The sequence below is a fragment of the Phyllobates terribilis genome, unplaced genomic scaffold (assembly GCF_046119375.1).
Source record: "Phyllobates terribilis strain yellow unplaced genomic scaffold, ASM4611937v1 Scaffold_2__4_contigs__length_985480577, whole genome shotgun sequence".
In the NCBI taxonomy this organism is placed as follows: Eukaryota; Metazoa; Chordata; class Amphibia; order Anura; family Dendrobatidae; genus Phyllobates; species Phyllobates terribilis.
The window spans coordinates 628405629-628429436 of NW_027362762.1; the positions used below are offsets into that span (position 1 = coordinate 628405629).

Sequence of the window (23808 nt, forward strand, 5' to 3'; positions counted from 1 at the left end):
TTCATAAATTTGCTAATTAGGCTCAATTCACTGACTTGATCAGAGTTGCTTTGGAGACAGATATAAAAACTGTGAACATTTGTTCAAATTCTGAAATTATTCAGTTGCAAATATGGAAGTTGTTATTAATCACACAGAACATAATAGGAAGATGACACTACACACAAGAGATCATCCTTTTCTTGTTTGCTAATTCCCTAGAAATGACTAAAACAAGCCAAATGAATGATCGTCACAACTCAATATATTTCTTTACCAAACCATTGGACAGGATTTACACATCCCTGTTATGGACCATAGTTTATGGACCGGCCGTGGGCCTCCAAACTGAACTCGACAGACTCATGTATACCAATGAGGCTATTGAGTTTGGATGTGTGAATCCAGCCTAATGGAAGAGCAAAAATATTCAAATTTGGTCTACAACGGCAGCAAGACCAGAGCTATTTTCACTTCTGTGACAGAATTTTTCTGTCCTGAAGACTGGGTGTCTCTGCCATTCACTGAGCATCTGCAACATCATCACATCACATGAGGCCTAGTCACTAGTGAACACTGCCCTAGTCCTTCTGACATCATAACATCACATGAGGCCTAGTCACTAGTGAACACTGCCCTAGTCCAGCTGCCATCATGATATCACATGAGGCCTAGTCACTAGTGAACACCGCCCTAGTCCTTCTGACATCATAACATCACATGAGGCCTAGTCACTAGTGAACACCGCCCTAGTCCTTCTGACATCATAACATCACATGAGGCCTAGTCACTAGTGAACACTGCACTAGTCCAGCTGTCATCATGATATCACATGAGGTCTAGTCACTAGTGAACACTGTCCTAGTCCTTCTGATATTATATTACATGAGGCCTAGTCACTAGTGAACACTGTCTTAGTCCAGCTGCCATCATGATATCACATGAGGCCTAATCACTAGTGAACACTGCCTTAATCCTTCTGACATCATAATATCACATGAGGCTTAGTCACTAGTGAACACTGCCCTAGTTCAGCTGCCATCATGGTATCACATGATGTCTAGTCACAAGAGAACACTGTCCTAGTCCTTCTGACATTATGATATTACATGAGGCCTAGTCACTAGTGAACACTGTCCTAGTCCAGCTGCCATCATGGTATCACATGAGGCCTAGTCACTAGTGAACACTGCACTAGTCCTTCTGACATCATAACATCACATGAGGCCTAGTCATTAGTGAACATTGCCCTAGTCCAGCTGACATCATAACATCACATGAGGCCTAGTCACTAGTAAACACTGTCCTAGTCCTTCTGACATCATGATATAACATGAGGCCTAGTCACTAGTAAACACTGCCCTAGTCCTTCTGACATCATGATATAACATGAGGACTAGTCACTAGTGCACACTGCCCTAGTCCAGCTGACATCATCACATCACATGAGGCCTAGTCATTAGTGAACACTGCCCTAGTCCAGCTGCCACAGGGGACTGAACTGGAATCAGGACCAAGGTAGTTTGAAACATTTTGTATATTTCTGCTAATCATATTACCTTCTAAACATAGAATACTACTGTGTAATCCCCAACTAGATCTGAATGCTGGAATTGACCATAATACCATTTCATTACACTCTATGACTGGAATACTACAACTCGAGCATGACCCGAATGAACACTGGACATGATAATACAACAATGCTTTCTGAATTGATCATTATAACTCACCATTACCTAATCACTGGTCATTAAAATAATACAATTCTAGCATACTACCACAGAGCACTAGACAATCCAAAATACACATAGAACAATTCTATTATGCTTAATGGACAGTAAACTTCATGCGTCTACATGACCTGATATGATTCTTACAATCTATTTAGGACATATTACATTTACAAATGACTAAAAATGAGATAACCTAGAATATAAGGAAAACTGAAGAAATGAATAAAAAAAAGTAGGGGTAAGGCTATGTGCCCACGATGCAGAAATCCTCCGGATTTTTCCTGAGCGTTTCTGCATCTCCCTGGCAGAAAAAACGCATGCGGATTGTACATGCGGATTGTACATGCGGATTGTGCATGCGGATTGTGCATGCGGATTGTACATGCGGATTGTACATGCGGATTGTACATGCAGATTGTACATGTGGATTGTACATGCGTTTTTCCTGCCAGGGACAGGCGGATGTGAAGCGTTCTTCACATGCATTTCCGCATGTGGGTTGTCAAGCGCTTTCCAAGCGATTTTAGCATCACTTGGAAAGTGCTTGTCAACTTGGTCACACTATATAAATCCATGCAAACAGCATGGATTTATATAATCTGACCATAACAGAATGGTTAAAAATAAAAAAATAAATCTATACTTACCTTTCAATGGCCCCCGGATTGTTGCTTCCCTCCGTCCTGGCTGCCGGCACATCGCGGTGCGGTACACTGAAGGACCTGCCGACGTCAGCGTCGTGTGACCCGTCACATGACTATGACGTCAGCGCAGGTCCTCCAGTCCACTGCGATCTGCCTGCATGAGAATACGAGCGCGCCGCGGGCCGCCAGAAGGTAAGTATATATTTATTTTTTATTCTATTCTTTTTATTCACAGTTTCTATGGTACCCGGGTCCGGAGGAGAGTCTCCTGTCCTCCACATCCGGGTACCATCCGCACATTGGAACGCATGTATTCTGCATGTGCTTATCTAGTGAAGCGGAATCCATGCGTTCTAATGCAAGTCAATGGCGGTGGTAGTGCTGCGTTTTTTTCCGCAATGATAATCCGCAGCGGAAATTTCCGCAGCATGTACACAGCACATGGGGATTATCATTGGGGAACATGGCAGACCTTCTACCATGCGTTTTTTAAGCATTTCTGCAGCGTTTTTGCCACTGCGGAAATGCTTAAAAAACGCATCGTGGGCACACAGCCTGTAGGCTTGTAGAGACTCTAGGCTCGGCCATGTAAGTAGGACTACAGGAAGAGGTTAGACCTGCTGAGACAACTCCCTTAAAATGTATAAAGAAAAGGCTAGGGGAAAAGTGGACAAAAGGTATATAAAAAGGAGCAAAAGAGTAAAAGGTATGAAAGTAAATAATGAAGAGAAGGATTAACAAGATAAGGAGAGAAAGGAAAAATAAGGAAGATAGACGATTAAGGTGTAACATGAAGGAGAAGAAGAAGAGGGTGAAGGAAAAGTAAAAAGGATTAGAGAAGAATACAGTGAAAGGTGCATAAGAAGGAGAGAGGTGGAAGAGGAAGAAACCTGAAAAAAGGAAGATGTAAAAAGGGGTAGAGAAGAGGAATGAAATGAGAAGTAGAAAACATAAGGTTAATGAAAGCGAGAGAAAAAAAAAAGCTTAAAGTAGAGGAGAAAGGAAATGAATAGAAAAGGAAGAGGAAAAAGAAAAGGAAACTGAAAAGAAAAAAAGCAAATGAAAGAGAGAAGAAAATAGTGGTAAACAGAGGATGAAAGAGGAATACAAAGGATGAATAAGTAAGATAACCATAAAGTAGATTAAACAATAAAAAATAAGAGGAGGAAAAAAAAGGAAAGTAAAAGGTAAAATGAGAATAAGGAAGAAGAAAAAAATAGAAGGGAGATATAGGGAAAAGTGGAAAGTTAGAAGATAAAAGTAGGTCAATGGCATATCTATTTTACATCTATTGGCAATATTTGAATAAAATAGCTCATCTTCTTGAGCTGCTGCCTGGATACACGGAGCTGTAATCATGAGGATTCCTATATACACTGCTCAAAAAAATAAAGGGAACACTCAAATAACACATCCTAGATATGAATGAATGAAATATTCTCATTGAATACTTTGTTCTGTACAAAGTTGAATGTGCTGACAACAAAATCACACAAAAATCATCAATGGAAATCAAATTTATTAACCAATGGAGGCCTGGATTTGGAGTCACCCCCAAAATTAAAGTGGAAAAACACAGTACAGGCTGATCCAACTTTGATGTAATGTCCGAAAAACAAGTCAAAATGAGGCTCAGTATTGTGTGTGGCCTCCACGTGCCTGTATGACCTCCCTACAATGCCTGGGCATGCTCCTGATGAGATTGCGGATGGTCTCCTGTGGGATCTCCTATCAGACCTGGACTAAAGCATCCTACAACTCCTGGACAGTCTGTGGTGCAACGTGACGTTGGTGGATGGAGCGAGACATGATGTCCCAGATGTGCTCAATCGGATTCAGGTTTGGGGAACGGGCCAGTCCATAGCTTCAATGCCTTCATCTTGCAGGAACTGCTGACACACTCCAGCCACAAGAGGTCTGGAATTGTCCTGCATTAGATGGAACCCAGGCTCAACTGCACCAGCATATGGTCTCACAAGGGGCCTGAGGATCTCATCTCGGTACCTAATTGCAGTCAGGCTACCTCTGGCGAGCACATGGAGGGCTGTGCAGCCCTGTAAAGAAATGCCACCCCACACCATTACTGACCCACTGCCAAACCGGTCATGCTGAAGGATGTTGCAGGCAGCAGATCGCTCTCCACAGCGTCTTCAGACTCTGTCACGTCTGTCACATGTGCTCAGTGTGAACCAGCTTTCATCTGTGAAGAGCACAGGGCGCCAGTGGCGACTTTGCCAATCCTGGTGTTCTGTGGCAAGTGCCAAGCGTCCTGCATGTTGTTGGGCTCTGAGCACAACCCCCATCTGTGGACGTCGGGCCCTCATACCACCCTCATGGAGTCGGTTTCTAACCGTTTGTGCAGACACATACACATTTGTGGCCTGCTGGAGGTCATTTTGCAGGGCTCTAGCAGTGCTCCTCCTGTTCCTCCTTGCACAAAGGCGGAGGTAGCGGTCCTGCTGCTGGGTTGTAGCCCTCCAACTGCCCCCTCCATGTCTCCTGGTGTACTGGCCTGTCTCCAGGTAGCACCTCCAGCCTCTGGACACTACGCTGACAGGCACAGCAAACCTTCTTCCCACAACTCGTATTGATGTGCCATCCTGGAGGAGATCCCACAGGAGACCATCCGCAACCTCATCAGGAGCATGCCCAGGCGTTGTAGGGAGGTCATACAGGCACGTGGAGGCCACACACAATACTGAGCCTCATTTTGACTTGTTTTAAGGACATTACATCAAAGTTGGATCAGCCTGTAGTGTGTTTTTCCACTTTAATTTTGGGGGTGACTCCAAATCCAGGGCTCCATTGGTTAATAAATTTGATTTCCATTGATGATTTTTGTGTGATTTTGTTGTCAGCACATTCAACTTCGTACAGAACAAAGAATTCAATGAGAATATTTCATTCATTCAGATCTAGGATGTGTTATTCGAGTGTTCCCTTTATTATTTTGAGCAGTGTATTTGCTGTTCATACAGACTCATATATATCTTCCATTATTGTGGGTTCGTATATATTATAAAAAGTAGGAATGGGAATTACCTGTCCTTAATGCCGCACATATCGATCTGCAATTCAGTGAAGTTCCCCAGGGCTCCGCGCTGCACTGAGATGAGGTCCTTGGGCTGATTATCAATAAATATGAGCCTCATGCATCCTTGGAATGAAGAAATGGGATTTGTACAGGAGGAATCTGCCAGCGGATCCGGACAGCCTGTTCAGTGAGAGACAGACTCGGCATCTAATCACATTTTGGATAATACATTTATATTTTATGAGCACTATTGATGGATGACCCTGAGGTCTCAATATTCTCCATGTCTCCTTTATTACATAAGCTTTGTCATAAAACTCTCAGTTATGAAAGAAAGAAATCAACATGGCAGATGGCGAAAAGCGCATCTTTCCCAGCATTCTCAGTATCTGCATCTCAGTATCAGCATCTCTACTTCTGTCAAGCCATGATTATTGCAGGTCACTGAGATTTGATTCTCATTTATTTATTGGTTTATTTGATTTTCTTGGGATACAAATTCAAGACCAAACCAGAGACAGAAGACAGATGAAGTGAAATTCACACAAAGATAGAGACTGGATGACAAATGTTATCCTCGTGGGGTAAAACACAACACTGACCCAAGCATAGCAGCGCATGTTTAACCTTTAAGTTGGCCTCTGTATAGAATCATTTTCACCAAAGAGCTGACACTTAGTATATAGATATGGGAACAAAACCAACCTTACTATACAGATATAGGAACAAAACAAAGCTTACTAAAAGATCTGTAAACATAACCATGTTTATTACATAGATACTAAGACAGCACAATGCTTTAATAGGATTCAATAACAGAACAGGGCTTACTATCTAGATAAATGCAATGAAAAAAAAAGCTTACTACATACATATGGGAACAAAACCAAGCTTACTATATAGATCTGATAACAGAACCAACCTCACTACATAGATACTCTAAGAGAAAAAAGCTTACTACTCGTATATATGGCAAAAGATCAAAGCTTGTTACATAGTTCCGAGTAACAGAACCAAGTGTACTTCATAGATTTGTTAATAGAACCAAGCTTACTACATACACTTAATAACAGAATCAAGCTTACAAACATAGATCTCATAACAGAACCAAGCTTACTACATAGATCTTATATGAGAACCAAGTCTATTACAAAGATGGCTTTAAAGAACAAAGCTTACTACATAGATCCGATAAGAGAAAAAAGCCTAAAACATACAGGTGATTCTCACAAAATTAGAATATCATCAAAAAGTTAATTTATTTCAGTTCTTCAATCCAAAAAGTGAAACTTATATATTACATGGAGTCATTACAAACAGAGTGATATATTTCAAGTGTTTATTTCTGTTAATGTTGATAATCATGGCTTACAGTCAATGAAAACACAAAACTCAGTAAATTAGAATAATTAACAAAAAACACCTGAAAAGGCTTCTGAAGCATTTAAAAAGGTCCCTTAGTCCATTTCAGTAGGCTCCACAATCATGGGGAAGACTGCTGACTTGACAGATGTCCAGAAGGCAGTCATTGAAACACTCCACAAGGAGGGTAAGCCAGAAAAAAGTCATTGCTAAAGAAGCTGACTGTTCAGAGTGCTGTATCCAAGCATATTAATGGAGAGTTGAGGGGAAGGAAAAAGTGTGGTAGAAAAAGGCGCACAAGCAACCGGGAGAACCGCAGCCTTGAAAGGATTGTTAAGAAAAGGCAATTCAAAAATTTGGGGGAGATTCAAAAGGAGTGGACTGCTGCTGGAGTCATTGCTTCAAGAGCCATCACCCACAGACGTATCCAGGACATGGGCTACAAGTGTCGCATTCCTTGTGTCAAGCCACTCATGACCAATGGACAACGCCAGAAGCGTATTACCTGGATCAAGGAGAAAAAGACCTGGACTGTTGCACAGTGATCCAAGGTGTTGTTTTCAGATGAAAGTAAATTATGCATTTCATTTGGAAATCAAGGTCCCAGAGTCAGGCGGAAGAGTGGAGAGGCACACAATCCAAGCTACTTTAGGTCTAGAGTGAGGTTTCCATAATCGGTGAAGGCTTGGGGAGGCATGTCATCTGCCGGTGTAGGTCCACTATGTTTTATCAAGACCAAAGTCAGCATAGCAGTCTACCAGAAAATTTTAGAGCACTTCATGCTTCTCTGTGGCGACAAGCTTTGTGGAGACGCAAATTTCATTCTCCAGCAGGACTTGGCACCTGTCCACACTGCCAAAAGTACCAATACCTGGTTTAAAAACAACAGTATCATTGTGCTTGATTGGCCAGCAAACTCGTCGGACCTTAACCCCATAGAAAATCTATGGGGTATTGTCAAGAGGAAGATGAGAGACACCAGACCCAACAATGCAGACGAGCTGAAGGCTACTATCAAAGCAACCTGGGCTTCCATAACACCTCAGCAGTGCCACAGGCTGATCGCCTCCATGCCACACCACATTGATGCAGTAACTGATGCAAAAGGAGCCCCGACCAAGTATTGAGGGCATTTACTGAACATACATTTCAGTAGGCCAACATTTCGGATTTTAAAATCATTTTTCAAGCTGTTATAAAGTATTCTAATTTACTGAGATAATGACTTTTGTGTTTTCATTGGCTGTAAGCCATAATCATCAGTATTAACAGAAATAAACACTTGAAATAGATCACTCTGTTTGTAATGACTCTATATAACATAGGAGTTTTACACTTTGTATTGAAGAACTGAAATAAAGTAAATTAACTTTTTGATGATATTCTAATTTTGGGAGAAGCACCTGTAGACCCAAAAGCAGAACAAAGCTTACTATATAGATACAGGAACAGAACCAAGCTTACTACATAGATTTAATAACATAACTAATCTTACTATATAAGAAGGCAACTTATTTCATAAGACCAATAATAGAACCACACTGACTACATTGATACAGTGACAGAACCAAGCTTACTACATAGATCCAATAAGACAAAAAAAACCTACAGCATAGATCCAATAACAGAACCACACTGACTACTACATGTACATACTGTAGATGTGATAAAAGAGCCAAGGTTAATCATAGATACAGAAACAGAACTAAACTTACCACCTAGGTTGAATAACAGAACCAAGCTTACTATAAAGATATGATAAAAACAAGCTTACGGTATGAAATCGATAACAGAACCAAGCTTTCTACATGGATCCGTTTGGCCAATCACTTGCAATTCATGTCTTGCAATGAAGTCTTCCCTTCTGCAGGTAATAAAGCTCAGCTGAAGTATGAGAGCTGACAGCGATTTCCTGCAAAGACTGATCACCATGCTGTATGCATGCTCAAGTAGGAGCTGAGCTTTGCTGCCTACAAGACTGAGTGCTTCAGAGCAGTGTTTTGAGCAATCAGTTGGGGGTCTCGGGACCCTGGCTCCCACCGGTCGTCAGTATTTGATATTTGTATAACATATCAAAAAATAATTTTAAATGACAGCTATTTGAATATGTACATTATTATGGAGGCTTGCCCTTTACAAATCAGAGATAATCCGATCTCAGAGCTTAGTAATGGCCTATCTATCCATCTATCCATCTATCTATCTATCTATCTATCTATCTATCTATCTATCTATCTATCTATCCATCTATCCATCTATCTATCTATCTATCTATCTATCTATCTATCTATCTATCTATCTATCCATCTATCCATCTATCTATCTATCTATCTATCTATCTATCTATCTATCCATCCATCCATCCATCTATCTATCTATCCATCTATCTATCTATCTATCTATCTATCTATCTATCTATCTATCCATCCATCCATCCATCCATCCATCCATCTATCTATCTATCTATCTATCTATCTATCTATCTATCTATCTATCTATCTATCTATCTATCCATCTATCTATCCATCCATCCATCCATCCATCTATCTATCTATCCATCTATTCAATAAGAAAAGGGGGCAGCACTCCAAAAACTTGTGAAAAAAAGGGGACTTTATTAGTCCATCAGCTGTGGCGACGTTTCGGCTGAACACAGCCTTTTTCAAGTTTTTGGAGTACTGCCTCCTTTTCTTATAGAATATATAATATTGGACTGCAGAATCATTGTCTGGGAGGCGTGCACCCAACTTTCATGTCTGGTGCTTTTCCACTTTCTTATCTCTCTATCTAGCTATCTATCTATCTAAGAACTCAAGATTAAAGGAAAAAAATTGCTAATAAGAAGAGAGAAAAGTTGACTGGAGTTATATTTATTCCTTTCATAAGTGAACATCTCACCTCCAAAGTAATACTGGTGCCCCGCGGAGATCTGTACTGGGAGAGTGGCATGGATGGATGACGCTGCCCCATTATCCAGGGTTAGTGAGATGCGATGTCTTCTTGCATTGATAGTAACTGAGTGCCATAAGCCGTCATTCAAACCACTGCCTAGAAAATGAATCATAGGTTATTCCTGAAGGTTTTATTAACTCTGAATAACATATAGGCAGATGACAAATGCCGCTTCACATTTCCCTGTGCTACAAATAATTAACAAAAATAAATTTTCACGCAAACATATCCATCACCTACAAATATCCCAGAGCAGATCAGTAATGGCTGCCTTTACAGTACCTACTGGGGCCATTACTCAGCCTTACACAAACCCTGAGTCACATATTACTTTATATGGATGTTTGAATAGCCATGTGTTTTCTTTCTTCCTAATAGTCTCCCTGTATAATTGTTGTCCAACATGCCAGCTATATGCTTAGGTTAGCATAACAAATTATAATATTTATGCACCATCTAAAAAGGAGGGTTGTCCAAAACTCAACAATTCCTTCTTAACCATTTCGCGCCAGAGCCTGTTTTTGCCTCCGTGACCGGGCCAATTTTTTCAATTCTGACCACTGTCACTTTATGAGGTAATTGCTCTGGAACGCTTCAACGGATCCCCCTGATTCTGAGACTGGTTTTTTGTGACATATTGTAATTCATGATAGTGGTAAAATTTCTTCAATATCAATTGCGTTTATTTGTGAAAAAATCGGAAATTTGGCAAAAAGTTTGAAAATTTTGCAATTTTCAAACTTTGAATTTTCATGCCCTTAAATCAGAGAGATATGTCACACAAAATAGTTAATAAATAACATTTCCCACATGTCTACTTTACATCAGCACAATTTTGGAACCAAAATTTTTTTTTTAGGGAGCTATAAGGATTAAAAATTGACCAGCGATTTCTCATTTTTCCAACAAAATTTACAAAAACATTTTTTTAGGGACCACATCACATTTGAAGTCACTTTGAGGGGTCTTTATGACAGAAAATACCCAAAAGTGACACCATTCTAAAAACTGCACCCCTCAAGGTGCTCAAAACCACATTCAAGAACTTTATTAACCCTTCATGTGCTTCACAGGAATTTTTGGAATGTGGAAGAAAAAAATTTACATTTAACTTTTTTCACAAAAATGTTACTTTAGACCCAATTTTTTTTATTTTCCCAGGGGTAACAGGAAAAAATGGACCCCAAATTTTTTTGTGCAATTTCTCTTGAGCGTGCTGATACCCCATATGTGAGGGAAAACCACTGTTTGGGCGCACTGCAGGGTTCGGAAGGGAAGGAGCGCCATTAGACTTTTTGAATGTAAAATTTGTCTGAATAATTTGCGGACACCATGTTGCGTTTGGAGAGCTCCTGATGTGCCTAAACAGTGGAAACCCCCCACAAGTGACACCATTTTGGAAACTAGACCCCTCAGGGAACTTATCTAGATGTGTGGTGAGCACCTTGAACCCCAAGGAGCTTCATAGAAGTTTATAATATTGAGCTGTAAAAATAAAATTTTCACATTTTCCCCACAAAAACGTTTTTCATCCCTTAATTTTGCATTATCATAAGGGTAATAGGAAAAATTGCACCATGAAGTTTGTTGTGCAATGTCTCCTGAACATGTTGATACCCCATATGTGGAGGCAAACCACTGTTTAGGCGCACAGCAGCGTATGAAAGGAAAGGAGCGACATTTGACTTTTTGAATGTAAAATTTGTTTGAATAATTAGCGGACGCCATATTGCATTTCGGGAGCCCCTGATGTGCCTAAACAGTGGAAACCCCCCACAAGTGACACCATTTTGGAAACTAGACCCCTTAGGGAACTTATCTAGATGTGTGGTGAGCACCTTGAACCCAAAGGTGCTTCACAGAAGATTATAATATTGAGCTGTAAAAATAAAATTTTCACATTTTTCCCACAAAACCATTTTTCATCCCTTAATTTTGCATTATCATAAGGGTAATAGGATAAATTGCACAATGAAATTTGTTGTGCAATTTCTCCTGAACACGCTGATACCCCATATGTGGAGGCAAATTACTGTTTGGGCGCATGGCAGGGTTTGAAAGGGAAGGAGCGCCATTTGACTTTTTGAATGTAACATTTGTTTGAATAATTAGCAGACGCCATGTCGCATTTGGGGAGCCCCTAATGTGCCTAAACAGTGGAAACCCCCCACAAGTGCCACCATTTTGGAAACTAGACCCCTTAGGGAACTTATCTAGATGTGTGGTGAGCACCTTGCACCCCCAGCTGCTTCACAGAAGTTTATAATATTGAGCCGTAAAAATAAAATTTTCACATTTTTTCCACAAAAAATGTTTTTCATTCCCTAATTTTGTATTATCATAAGGGTAACAGGATAAATTGCACTATGAAATTTGTTGTGCAATTTCTCCTGAGTACGCCGATACCCCATATGTGGGGGAAAACCACTGCTTTGGTGTACGGCAGGGTTCGGAAGAGAAAGGAGCGTTATGTTGGCTGGGATAGGTGGCCGACACCATGTCACATTTGAAGAGTCGCTGACATGCCGAAACGGCAGAAACCCCCACAAGTGACCCCATTTTGTAAACTACACCTCTCAAGGAATTCATCTAGGGAAGTAGTGAGTATTTTTTACATTTATACCATTGGGCAGTGAAAAAAGCATAATTATATTTTTACCACAAAAAAATGTTTTACCCTCAGATTTTACATTTTCACACAGGGCAATGGGTAAAAATGGTGCCGAAATGTGTCACACAATTTCTTCTAAAAGTGGCAATACCCCATATATGGCTGCATCGTACCGCTCAGCCATACGGCGAGATCTGGGGGGGACGGAGTGCTATTTGACAATTGGAGAACAAATTATTGTAGAATAGGCATTTGGATTTGGGAGCACAAAATTTTCTGAATTTCTTTTGGGGGGCAAGGGCCATTTCGCTTTTCCAGAGCCTTTCTGCTACCAGTAACTTGGAAGTCCCTTATATTTTTAACAGATGACGGACCTGAGTGGGGACTAGCTTTCTTTGAGGACTGAGTTGAAGCTTTTATTGGGAACATTTTACGTAACATTTATCCGGCGCTCTCGGCTTAGCACTTACATCGGGGTTTCCATCTAAATTTCCAAGTGATGTAATTCAGATGAAACCCCTGCGGGATCCATTCACTGTAATGAGGCAGCAGAGTTACTCTGGACTCCGTCTGGCCTCTGTTTAGCGGTGTCCTTTTTTTCAGAAGTGCATAAAACTGTGGCCAACCGCACTTTTATGCACGCCTAAAACAAATGACACCGTGGGATCACAGGCCAGACGGCATCCACAGTGGCCTATATCTGCCTCATTACAGGGAATCTTCCGTCATGGGTTCCGTCTGAATCACGTATTTCAGAGATTTACACGGAAACTCTGGTGTAAGTGCTCAGCGCAGAGCGCAGGATAAATGTGAGCAGAGCCTTACTGCGATCTTTGGGAGACATAATAAACAAATCAGTAGCAGGTGAAGAATTGGTTTTATTTATTTTTTACGCCGTTCCTAGTGTGATATAACTGATTAGATTACTTTATTCTTCGGGTCGGTGCGATTACAGAGATACCAGATTTATATCGGGTTTTTATGACTGACAGCTGTCACACACTAAAAGACGCTTTTTTTTGCAAAATCTAGTTTGTGCATCACCATATTTTGAGAGCTATAATTTTTCCATATTTCGGCCGACAGAGTCATGTAATGGCTTTATTTTTGCGGGACGAGTTGACATTTTTATTGGTACCATTTTTGGGTACGTGACATTTTTTGATCGCTTTCTATTCCGTTTTTTGGGAGGTAAAATTAACAAAAGCAAACAGTTCAGGAATTGTTTTTTGAGGTTTTTTTTATGCCGTTCTGCGTGTGGTAAAAGTGATCAGGCAGCGTTATTCTTCGGGTCAGTACGTTTACAGCGATACTACACTTACTGTATTTTTTTTTATGTTTTGGCGCTTTTACACAATAAAACAATTTTATAGAAAAAATATTTTTTTTGCATTGCTTTATTCTGAGCGCTATAACTTTTTTATTTTTCAGCTGATGGAGTTGTATGGCGGCTTTTTTTTTGCGGAACAAGATGACATTTTCAGTGGTACCATTTTTATTTCTATTTTGTTTTTTGATCGCATTTTTTTCCACTTTTTGTTTGGCGATATGATGAAAAAGCATATTTTTTTGCTCCGTTTTTTATTTATTTTTATTACGGTGTGCACAGAAGGAGTTAATTAGTGTGACAGTTTTTTAGCTCGGGTTGTTTCGGACGCGGCGATACCAAATATGTGTACTTTTTTTGGTTTTGTAAAAATATACGGATTTATTGGTTTAATATTTTATTTATTTATTTTTATTTATTTTGTGATTTTTTTTTTTTAACAGTTTAAAAACTTTTTTTTTACTTTTTTTACATTTTTACTTAGTCCCTGTATGGGACATTAATTTTTATTTTTCTGATCACTGATCTCATGTAATGTAATAGACATGTATTACATTACATGAGATCTTCGCTGACTGTTTCACAGTCAGTCTCCTGCCTGGCTTCAGCTGCAGGCTGAGCCAAGCAGGACACCATATATGGCAGATCTGGAGGCGGTCATGTGACCTCCAGCTGCCATAGCAACCCCAGGTCCTGGAAGCTATCAGGGGTAGTCGGAGAGGTAAGTAAGACGACCCCCTCTCCTCCTTCTATCTTCTATATACCGCGATCACTATAGATCGCGGCATATAGAACATAGCAAAGGGTTAACATCATTGGGACCTGATCCAATCAGGTCCCGATGATGTCCCCTGTCAGAGCTAACGCTCTGCACCGGAATCGTAGCGCTTGCAGGACCCTGGGGGTCCTGAGCGCTGCGAGACCACCCACCATTTTTAAACGTCGGCGCTGCACAGAGCCCAGGAAGCGCCGAGGTTTATCTATAGTGGGCGGTCGGGAACCGGTTAAATACTGTATTCCACAGGGTAAAATGAAAAATAATACAGTTGATATTCACGTCCCACACAGGTGAACATGTAAGCACTGCACATGCAGATTCCCGGGAACATGGGAGGCCAGTATCTTTATTTTGCCCTGGGGAATACAGTATTTAAGAAAGGGTTGTAGTGGACTACTCCTTTTAGGAATTCCAAGTTAAGAAATCCGGGTTCTCCATTCAAGAGCCTCATTTATTAGTCAATCACTTGCAGAAATCGTCTTTTATTATAAAGCACCAGGCACATTCCTGAAATACATGAACATCCAATTCAGTTCAATGAGTGTAATTCTTCAGTCTTCCTGTGGTAGTGCTGTAGGCAGACCATCACATGACTAAATGATGTCACCGCAGGTCCTTTCAGAACACCGTGGGACGCCGAGGACAGAGGACGCCACCGGAGTGGAGACGGGGGCCCCCGGAGAGGTAAGTATAATGTTTTTTTTTTATTTTTTATGTTTTAATTCTTTTTTTACTAATGGTATCCGGGTCTGGAGGAAAGTCTCCTCTTCTCCAGACCCGAGTACCATCCATGCATTGAACCGCATAACATCCGCATGTATACATGTGGATCTTATGGGGTTCAATGCAAGTCAATGGCGGTGATTTCGCCACGATTACGCACAATAAATGGTTGTGCTGCGGATTTTTCCGCACTGATAATCCACAGCGGAAGTTTTCGCTACATGTGCAGAGCACATGCGGATTATCATTGGGAAACATGGCAGACAACTTAACAAGAGTTTTTAATGCGTTTTGCGGCGGAAATGACGCAGCGAAAACACATTAAATCCTCATCGTGGGCACACAGCCTTAATGTACAGTACGCACCCCAAACTTTTAAGTTTAATTATGCTCATCTCTACTGTCGACTTCTATTGAAACAAGACAACACCAATGGGACTACATTTAGCGTCAACATTTATACAGTATGTATACAATATGTACACAAGGCCAACATATATACAGTATATATACAAGGCCAACATATATACAGTATGTATACAGTATGTGCACAAGGCCAACATATATACAGTATATATACAAGGCCAACATATATACAGTATATATACAAGGCCAACATATATACAGTATGTATACAGTATGTGCACAAGGCCAACATATATACAGTATATATACAAGGCCAACATATATACAGTATATATACAAGGCCAACATATATACAGTATGTACACAAGGCCAACATATATACAGTATATATACAAGGCCAACATAAATATAGTATGTATACAGTATGTGCATAAGGCCAATATATATACAGTATGTATACAAGGCCAACATAAATATAGTATGTATACAGTATGTGCATAAGGCCAAAATATATACAGTATGTATACAAGGCCAACATATATACAGTATGTACACAAGGCCAACATATATACAGTATATATACAAGGCCAACATATATACAGTATGTACACAAGGCCAACATATATACAGTATATACACAAGGCCAACATATATACAGTATATATACAAGGCCAACATATATACAGTATGTATACAGTATGTGCATAAGGCCAATATATATACAGTATGTATACAAGGCCAACATATATACAGTATGTATACAGTATGTATACAAGGCCAACATATATACAGTATGTATACAAGGCCAACATACAGTACAGACCAATATAGAGGGCAGTATTATAGTAGTTATATTCCTGTATATAGGAGCAGTATTATATTAGTTATATTCTTGTACATAGGAGCAGTATTATAGTAGTTATATTCTTGTACATAGGGACAGTATTATAGTAGTTATATTCTTACACATAGAGGACAGTATTATAGTAGTTATATTCTTGTACATATAGGACAGTATTCTAATAGTTATATTCTTACACATAGGGGACAGTATTATAGCAGTTATATTCTTGTACTTATAGGATAGTATTATAGTAGTTATATTCTTGTACATAGGAGCAGTGTTATAGTAGGTATATTCTTGTACATAGGAGCAGTGTTATAGTAGGTATATTCTTGTACATAGGAGCAGTGTTATAGTAGGTATATTCTTGTACATCTAATGCTCTGCTGACCCGTCTCTCTGGTACAAGCTCTGCATAATTTCCCTGCTCCTATGTATGCTGTCATCTAATGCTCTGCTGACCCATCTCTCTGGTACAAGCTCTGCATAATTTCCCTGCTTCATCTGTCCCACTCCAATCAATATTCACATGTGTTTGTCCCTTCCCCACTCTATACCTTATCTGATTTTTAGAGGTGCTAAACTGCAGAGACTAGAGTCCTAGCTCTGTCTTTGATCACCCAGCCATCTCCTGTTGAAATGGCCAGCTGTTAATTTAGCCACAAGCCGTTCCCACAATGCCCTTCACCTGATATAGTTTAATGTGGCCTATATATTTAGATTCTCTGTAAGGGGTGCACGCGTGCTGGGGCGTGCACGTGTCTTCTTGTGCAAAGTGCTTCGGAGATAAGTGGCAGTTATTTCAGAGGCAGTTAGTCAGTGCAGGAGTCAGGTAACCCACACTTTGACCACTTACTCTCTTTTAACAATGTTTCTGTTAGCTCTCACTTTTTCTTCTATAGTCCTCCACTTTCTAATAACCCCTCAAATCCCTACACCTAGTAAGAAACTCTTCATCTCTCCCTCTATCCTCCCAATTGACCTCACCTCCTCCTCCAAATTATTCCTCAACATTCAATCCTGGATCTCCAAACACAGACAGCCACCTCATGCTCTCTCTTGCTCCCACCTGCTAACACTTTCTCTGCTCCTCCTCACTGCTGGAGATATCTCTCCAAATCCTGGTCCTCCTCGCCATATCCCCACAGTTACTTCTACCTCCTATCCACGACCTTCCTCAAACTGTCGCAACCCTTCTAACCTCATACCCATACAACTAATACCCACCTCCTCAGCTATACTAACAGGAGCTCTATGGAACGCTCGCTCTGTCTGCAACAAACTTTCCTTCATCCACGATCTTTTCATTACAAACAAACTCTCCTTCCTCGCCATCACCGAAACATGGCTCACCCCCTCTGACACAGCCTCCCCAGCTGCCCTTTCATATGGCGGATTCCACCTTTCCCACACCCCCCGCCCCAATGGCAAACATGGTGGAGGCGTAGGTTTCCTCCTATCAGAACTCTGCGCTTTCACCCAAATCCCACTGCCACCCTCCGTTACACTCCCCCCTTTTGAGGTGCACTGTGTGCGCATCTATTCCCCCTCCAACCTCCAACTGGCCGTCGTTTACCGACCCCCAGGGCAAGCCACCACCTTCTTAGACCACTTCACCACCTGGCTGCTTCACTTCCTTTCCACTGACATCCCCACTATCATAATGGGTGACTTCAACATCCCCATTGACACTTCCCACTCGTCTGTCTCTAAGCTCCTATCCCTCACTTCCTCCTTTGGACTCACTCAATGGTCTTCCACACCCACCCACAAAGATGGCCACACACTGGACCTCATCTTCACCTGCCTCTGTTCCCTATCTAACCTCTCTAACTCACCACTCCCTCTCTCTGACCATAACCTCCTCACATTCTCTACCCTCTCCTCTCCAGGTGCACAATCCCCACTCCACAAACTCACACACCCTCACAGAAATCTCAAACACCTTGACCTACACTCTCTCTCTGAATCCCTCCTTCCTCTCACAAACATAAATTCCTTACACGATGCAGACGTTGTTGCTGCCTCATATAACACCACAATAGCTTCAGCTCTAGACTCGATCGCCCCTCTCACACACACCACACCTCGCACATTCAACAGGCAACCCTGGCACACTAAACTTACCAAAGAACTGCGCCGGGCCTCCAGGGTTGCGGAGCGGAGATGGAAAAGGTCTCACTCCATCGAGCACTTCATCGCATTCAAGCAATCCCTCACTAATTTCAAGTCCGCACTCACTACAGCAAAACAAACCTACTTCTCATCTCTCATATCCTCCCTATCTCACAACCCTAAACAGCTATTTAACACTTTCAACTCTCTCCTTCGTCCCCCAGCACCTCCTCCCTCTTCTCTCATCTCAGCCGACGACTTTGCCTCATTCTTCAAACAGAAGATTGACACCATCAGACAAAACTTTTGCCTAAAGTCCACACAACCCCTCCTCATATCTACTCAACCCTCCTCCTCCAAACCCCACTTCTCCACCATTACAGAAGGTCAAGTCTCCTCTTTACTCTCCAAATCACACCTCACCACCTGCGAACTTGACCCAATCCCATCCCACCTCATCACTAACCTTACCACAGTCTTCATCCCAACCCTAACCCACCTCTTCAATCTGTCACTAACAACCGGAGTCTTCCCCTCATGTTTCAAACATGCCGCAATCACACCCATCCTCAAAAAGCCCTCCCTTGACCCTTCCTCTCTGACTAGCTACTGCCCCATATCACTCCTCCCCTTTGCCTCAAAACTTCTAGAACAACATGTCCACCTTGAACTGTCCTCCCACCTCTCCTCCTGCTCCCTCTTCGACCGCCTGCAATCTGGCTTCCGACCGCATCACTCGACTGAAACTGCCCTGACCAAAGTCACCAACGACCTACTAACTGCCAAATCCAAGCGACACTACTCCATCCTCCTCCTTCTGGACCTGTCATCTGCCTTTGACACAGTGGACCATTCCCTCTTACTCCAGATTCTCTCATCTCTTGGCATCACGGACTTGGCTCTATCTTGGATCTCCTCATACTTAACAGACAGGACATTCAGCGTCTCCCACTCACGCACCACCTCCTCATCTCGCCCCCTATCTGTTGGTGTCCCCCAAGGTTCAATTCTAGGACCTCTGCTCTTCTCTATCTACACCTTTGGCCTGGGACAGCTCATAGAGTCTCACGGTTTTCAGTATCACCTCTATGCTGACGACACACAGATCTACCTCTCTGGACCCGATATCTCCTCTCTACTAACCAGAATCCCACAATGTCTGTCCGCCATCTCATCCTTCTTCTCCGACAGATTTCTAAAATCAACATGGATAAAACAGAGTTCATCATCTTTCCACCCTCTCATTCACATCCGCCATCCGACCTATCCATCAATGTCAATGGCTGTTCACTCTCGCCAGTCCCACAAGCTCGCTGCCTTGGAGTAACCCTGGACTCTGATCTCTCCTTCAAGCCACATATCCAAGCACTTTCCACCTCCTGCCGACTCCAACTCAAAAACATCTCCCGGATCCGTGCATTCCTCAGCAAAGACTCTGCAAAAACACTAGTGCATGCCCTCATCATATCCCGCCTCGACTACTGCAACCTCCTGCTCCGTGGCCTCCCTTCCAACACTCTTGCGCCTCTCCAATCTATCCTAAACTCTGCTGCTCGACTAATCCACCTGTCCCCCCGCTATTCCCCGGCCTCTCCTCTCTGTCAATCCCTTCACTGGCTCCCCATTGCCCAGAGAATTCAGTTCAAAACCCTAACCTTGGCATACAAAGCCATCCACAACCTGTCTCCCCCATACATCTGTGACCTAGTCTCCCGGTACTTACCTGAACGCAACCTCAGATCCTCACAAGATCTCTTCTCTACTCCCCTCTTATCTCCTCCTCCCACAATCGTATACAAGTTTTCTCCCGTGCTTCCCCCCTACTCTGGAACTCTCTACCCCAACATATCAGACTCTTGCCGCCGTGGAAACCTTCAAAAGGAACCTGAAGACCTACCTCTTCCGACAAGCCTACAACCTGCAGTAAACACCACTGCATGACCAGCTCTACCCTCACCTACTGTATCCTCACCCATCCCTTCTAGAATGTGAGCCCTCGCGGGCAGGGTCCTCGCTCCTCCTGTACCAGTCGCTGACTCGTTTTGTTAAGATTATGTAAATGCTTTTGTTATGTATATCCCTATCACATGTAAAGCGCTATGGAATAAATGGCGCTATAATAATAAATAATAATAATAACAGAGAACAGTATTATAGTAGTTATATTCTTACACAAAGAGGACAGTATTATAGTAGTTATATTCTTACACATAGAGGACAGTATTATAGTAGTTATATTCATGTACATAGAGGACAGTATTATAGTTGTTATATTCTTGTACATAGAGGACAGTATTATAGTAGTTATATTCTTACACATAGAGGACAGTATTATAGTAGTTATATTCTTGTACATATGGGACAGTATTATAGTACTTATATTCTTGTACATAGTGGGCAGTATTATAGTAGTTATATTCTTGTACATAGGGGACAGTTTTATAATAGCTATATTCTTGTATATAGGGGACAGTGTTATAGTAGTGATATTTTTGTACATTAGAGGCAGTATTATGGTAGTTATATTCTTGTGTATAAAGGACGGTATTATGATAGTTACATTCTTGAACATAGGGACAGTATTATAGTATTTATATTCTTGTACATAGGAGCAGTGTTATAGTAGTTATATTCTTGCACATAGTGGACAGTATTATAGTAGTTATATTCTTGCACATAGGGACAATATTATAATAGTAATATTCTTGTACACAAGGGACAGTATTATAGTACTTATGCAGTTATATGAAAAAGTTTGGGCACCCCTATTAATCGTAAGCTTAATGTTTTCTTAAAATTGGTGTTTTTGCAACAGCTATTTCAGTTTGATATATGTAATAACTGTTGGACACAGTCATGTTTCTGCCTTGAAATGAGGTTTATTGTACTAACAGAAAAAGTGCAATCTGCATTCAAACAAAATTTGACAGGTGCATAAGTATGGGCACCCTTATCATTTTCTTGTTTTAAATACTCCTACCTACTTTTTACTGACTTACTAAAGCACTTGTTTTGGTTTTGCAACCTCATTGAGCTTAGAACTTCATAGCCAGGTGTATGCAATCATGAGAAAAGCTACTTAAAGTGGCCACTTGCAAGTTGTTCTCCTGTTTGAATCTCCTCTGAAGAGTGGCATCATGGGCTCCTCAAAACAACTGTCAAATGATCTGAAAAGAAAGATTATTCAACGTAGTTGTTCAGGGGAAGGATACAAAAAGCTGTCTCAGAGATTTAACTTGTCAGTTTCCACTGTGAGGAACATAGTAAGGAAATGGAAGAACACAGGGACAGTTCTTGTTAAGGCCAGAAGTGGCAGGCCAAGAAAAACATCAGAAAGGCAGAGAAGAAGAATGGTGAGATCAGTCAAGGACAATCCTCAGACCACGTCCAGAGAGCTGCAGCATCAACTTGCTGCAGATGGTGTCACTGCGCATCGGTCAACTATACAACGCACTTTGCACAAGGAGAAGCTGTATGGGAGAGTGATGCGAAAGAAGCAGTTTCTGCAAGCACGCCACAAACAGAGTCGGCTGAGGTATGCAAAAGCACATTTGGAGAAGCCAATTTCTTTTTGGAAGAAGGTCCTGTGGACTGATGAAACCAAGATTGAGTTTTTTGGTCATACAAAAAGGCGTTATGCATGGCGGCAAAAAAACACAGCATTCCAAGAAAAACACTTGCTACCCACAGTAAAATTTGGTGGAGGTTCCATCATGCTTTGGGGCTGTGTGGCCAATGCCGGCACCGGGAATCTTGTTAAAGTTGAGGGACACATGGATTCCACTCAGTATCAGCATATTCTTGACAATAATGTACAAGAATCAGTGATAAAGTTGAAGTTACGCAGGGGATGGATCTTTCAGCAAGACAATGATCCAAAACACCACTCCAAATCTACTCAGGCATTCATGCAGAGGAACAATTACAATGTTCTGGAATGGCCATCCCAGTCCCCAGACCTGAATATCATTGAACATCTGTGGGATCATTTGAAGAGGGCTGTCCATGCTCGGCGACCATCAAACTTAACTGAACTGGAATTGTTTTGTAAAGAGGAATGGTCAAAAATACCTTCATCCAGGATCCAGGAAATCATTAAAAGCTACAGGAAGCGACTAGAGGCTGTTATTTTTGCAAAAGGAGGATCTACTAAATATTATTGTCACTTTTCTGGTGAGGTGCCCATACTTATGCACCTGTCAAATTTTGTTTGAATGCAGATTGCACATTTTCTGTTAGTACAATAAACCTCATTTCAAGGCAGAAACATTACTGTGTCCAACAGTTATTACATATATCAAACTGAAATAGCTGTTGCAAAAACACCAATTTTTATAAAACATTAAGCTTAAGATTAATAGGGGTGCCCAAACTTTTTCATATAACTGTATTCTTGTACATAGGGGGCAGGATTATAGTAGTTATATTCTTGTACATAGGAGCAGTATTATAGTAGTTATATTCTTGTACATAGGGGACAGTATTATAGTAGTTATATTCTTGTACATAGGGGACAGTATTATAGTAGTTATATTCTTGTATATAGATGACAGTATTATAGTAGTTATATTCTTGCACATAGGGACAGTATTATAGTAGTAATATTCTTGTACACAGGAGGTAGTAGTTATATCCTTGTATATAAAGGGCAGTTTTATAGTAGCTTGTATGTAGGGTAATATTCTATTAGTAATATTATTGTATGTAGGAAGATGCTTTATAGTAATTACATTTTTGTTCTGTAGGAAGATGCATTATAGTAATTATATTTTTGTTCATAAAACATTGCCCTCACACAAGTTTATTGACAAAAAAAAGATAAGGATTTCTGAAAATGGTGACACAAAAAATTTTCTTTTACACATTTATGACGGCAGTATTATATAGTAGTAATAATATTTTTGCATAAAGGGTGCAGTATTATAGTAGTTATAATCAGCACCACAGTAGTTATATTCTTGCACAATGAGGACAGCATTATAGTTGTATTTTTTCTACATAGTAGAAATATTATAGTACATATAATCTATATCTGAAACCTTCAACGCAAGATTTTATAATGAAGATATTTTCTTTATTACAGGTATTTTGTCAAATTTAACAATATATGATTGTTTTCTTTTCTGAAGAATATAAAATCTGACTAATTTGCTCATTTGATAGAAAACAGCCCTAAGTTACAATCTGATCTAATATGGCATCTCTATTTTCTACTCTTTAAATGTAAACAATATATTCTTCTAGGTATGGCTCCAAGGTTGTATAATTAGTATTACATTTAAAGGGGTGGTCCGGACTTCAAAGAAATTTCAATCTAAATTCCTATTTTATGTTGTA

The 23808-nt window shown here is 40.8% G+C and overlaps 1 protein-coding gene across 3 annotated transcripts in view; it reads right to left on the minus strand.

Moving 5' to 3' along the window:
* Nucleotides 1-23808, minus strand: part of LOC141221874 (contactin-associated protein-like 5) — a 1265469-nt gene that overhangs the window by 625607 nt on the left and 616054 nt on the right. For all 3 annotated transcript variants that reach the window (XR_012289806.1, XM_073666602.1, XM_073666603.1), the window contains 2 exons: nt 9654-9803; nt 5402-5573 (listed from right to left, as the gene is read on the minus strand). Coding sequence is in view for 2 of the 3 variants with exons in the window: in XM_073666602.1 (XP_073522703.1) it covers nt 5402-5573; nt 9654-9803 (322 nt within the window). In the remaining variant the exon portion in view is untranslated. The remainder of the gene's footprint in view (nt 1-5401; nt 5574-9653; nt 9804-23808) is intronic.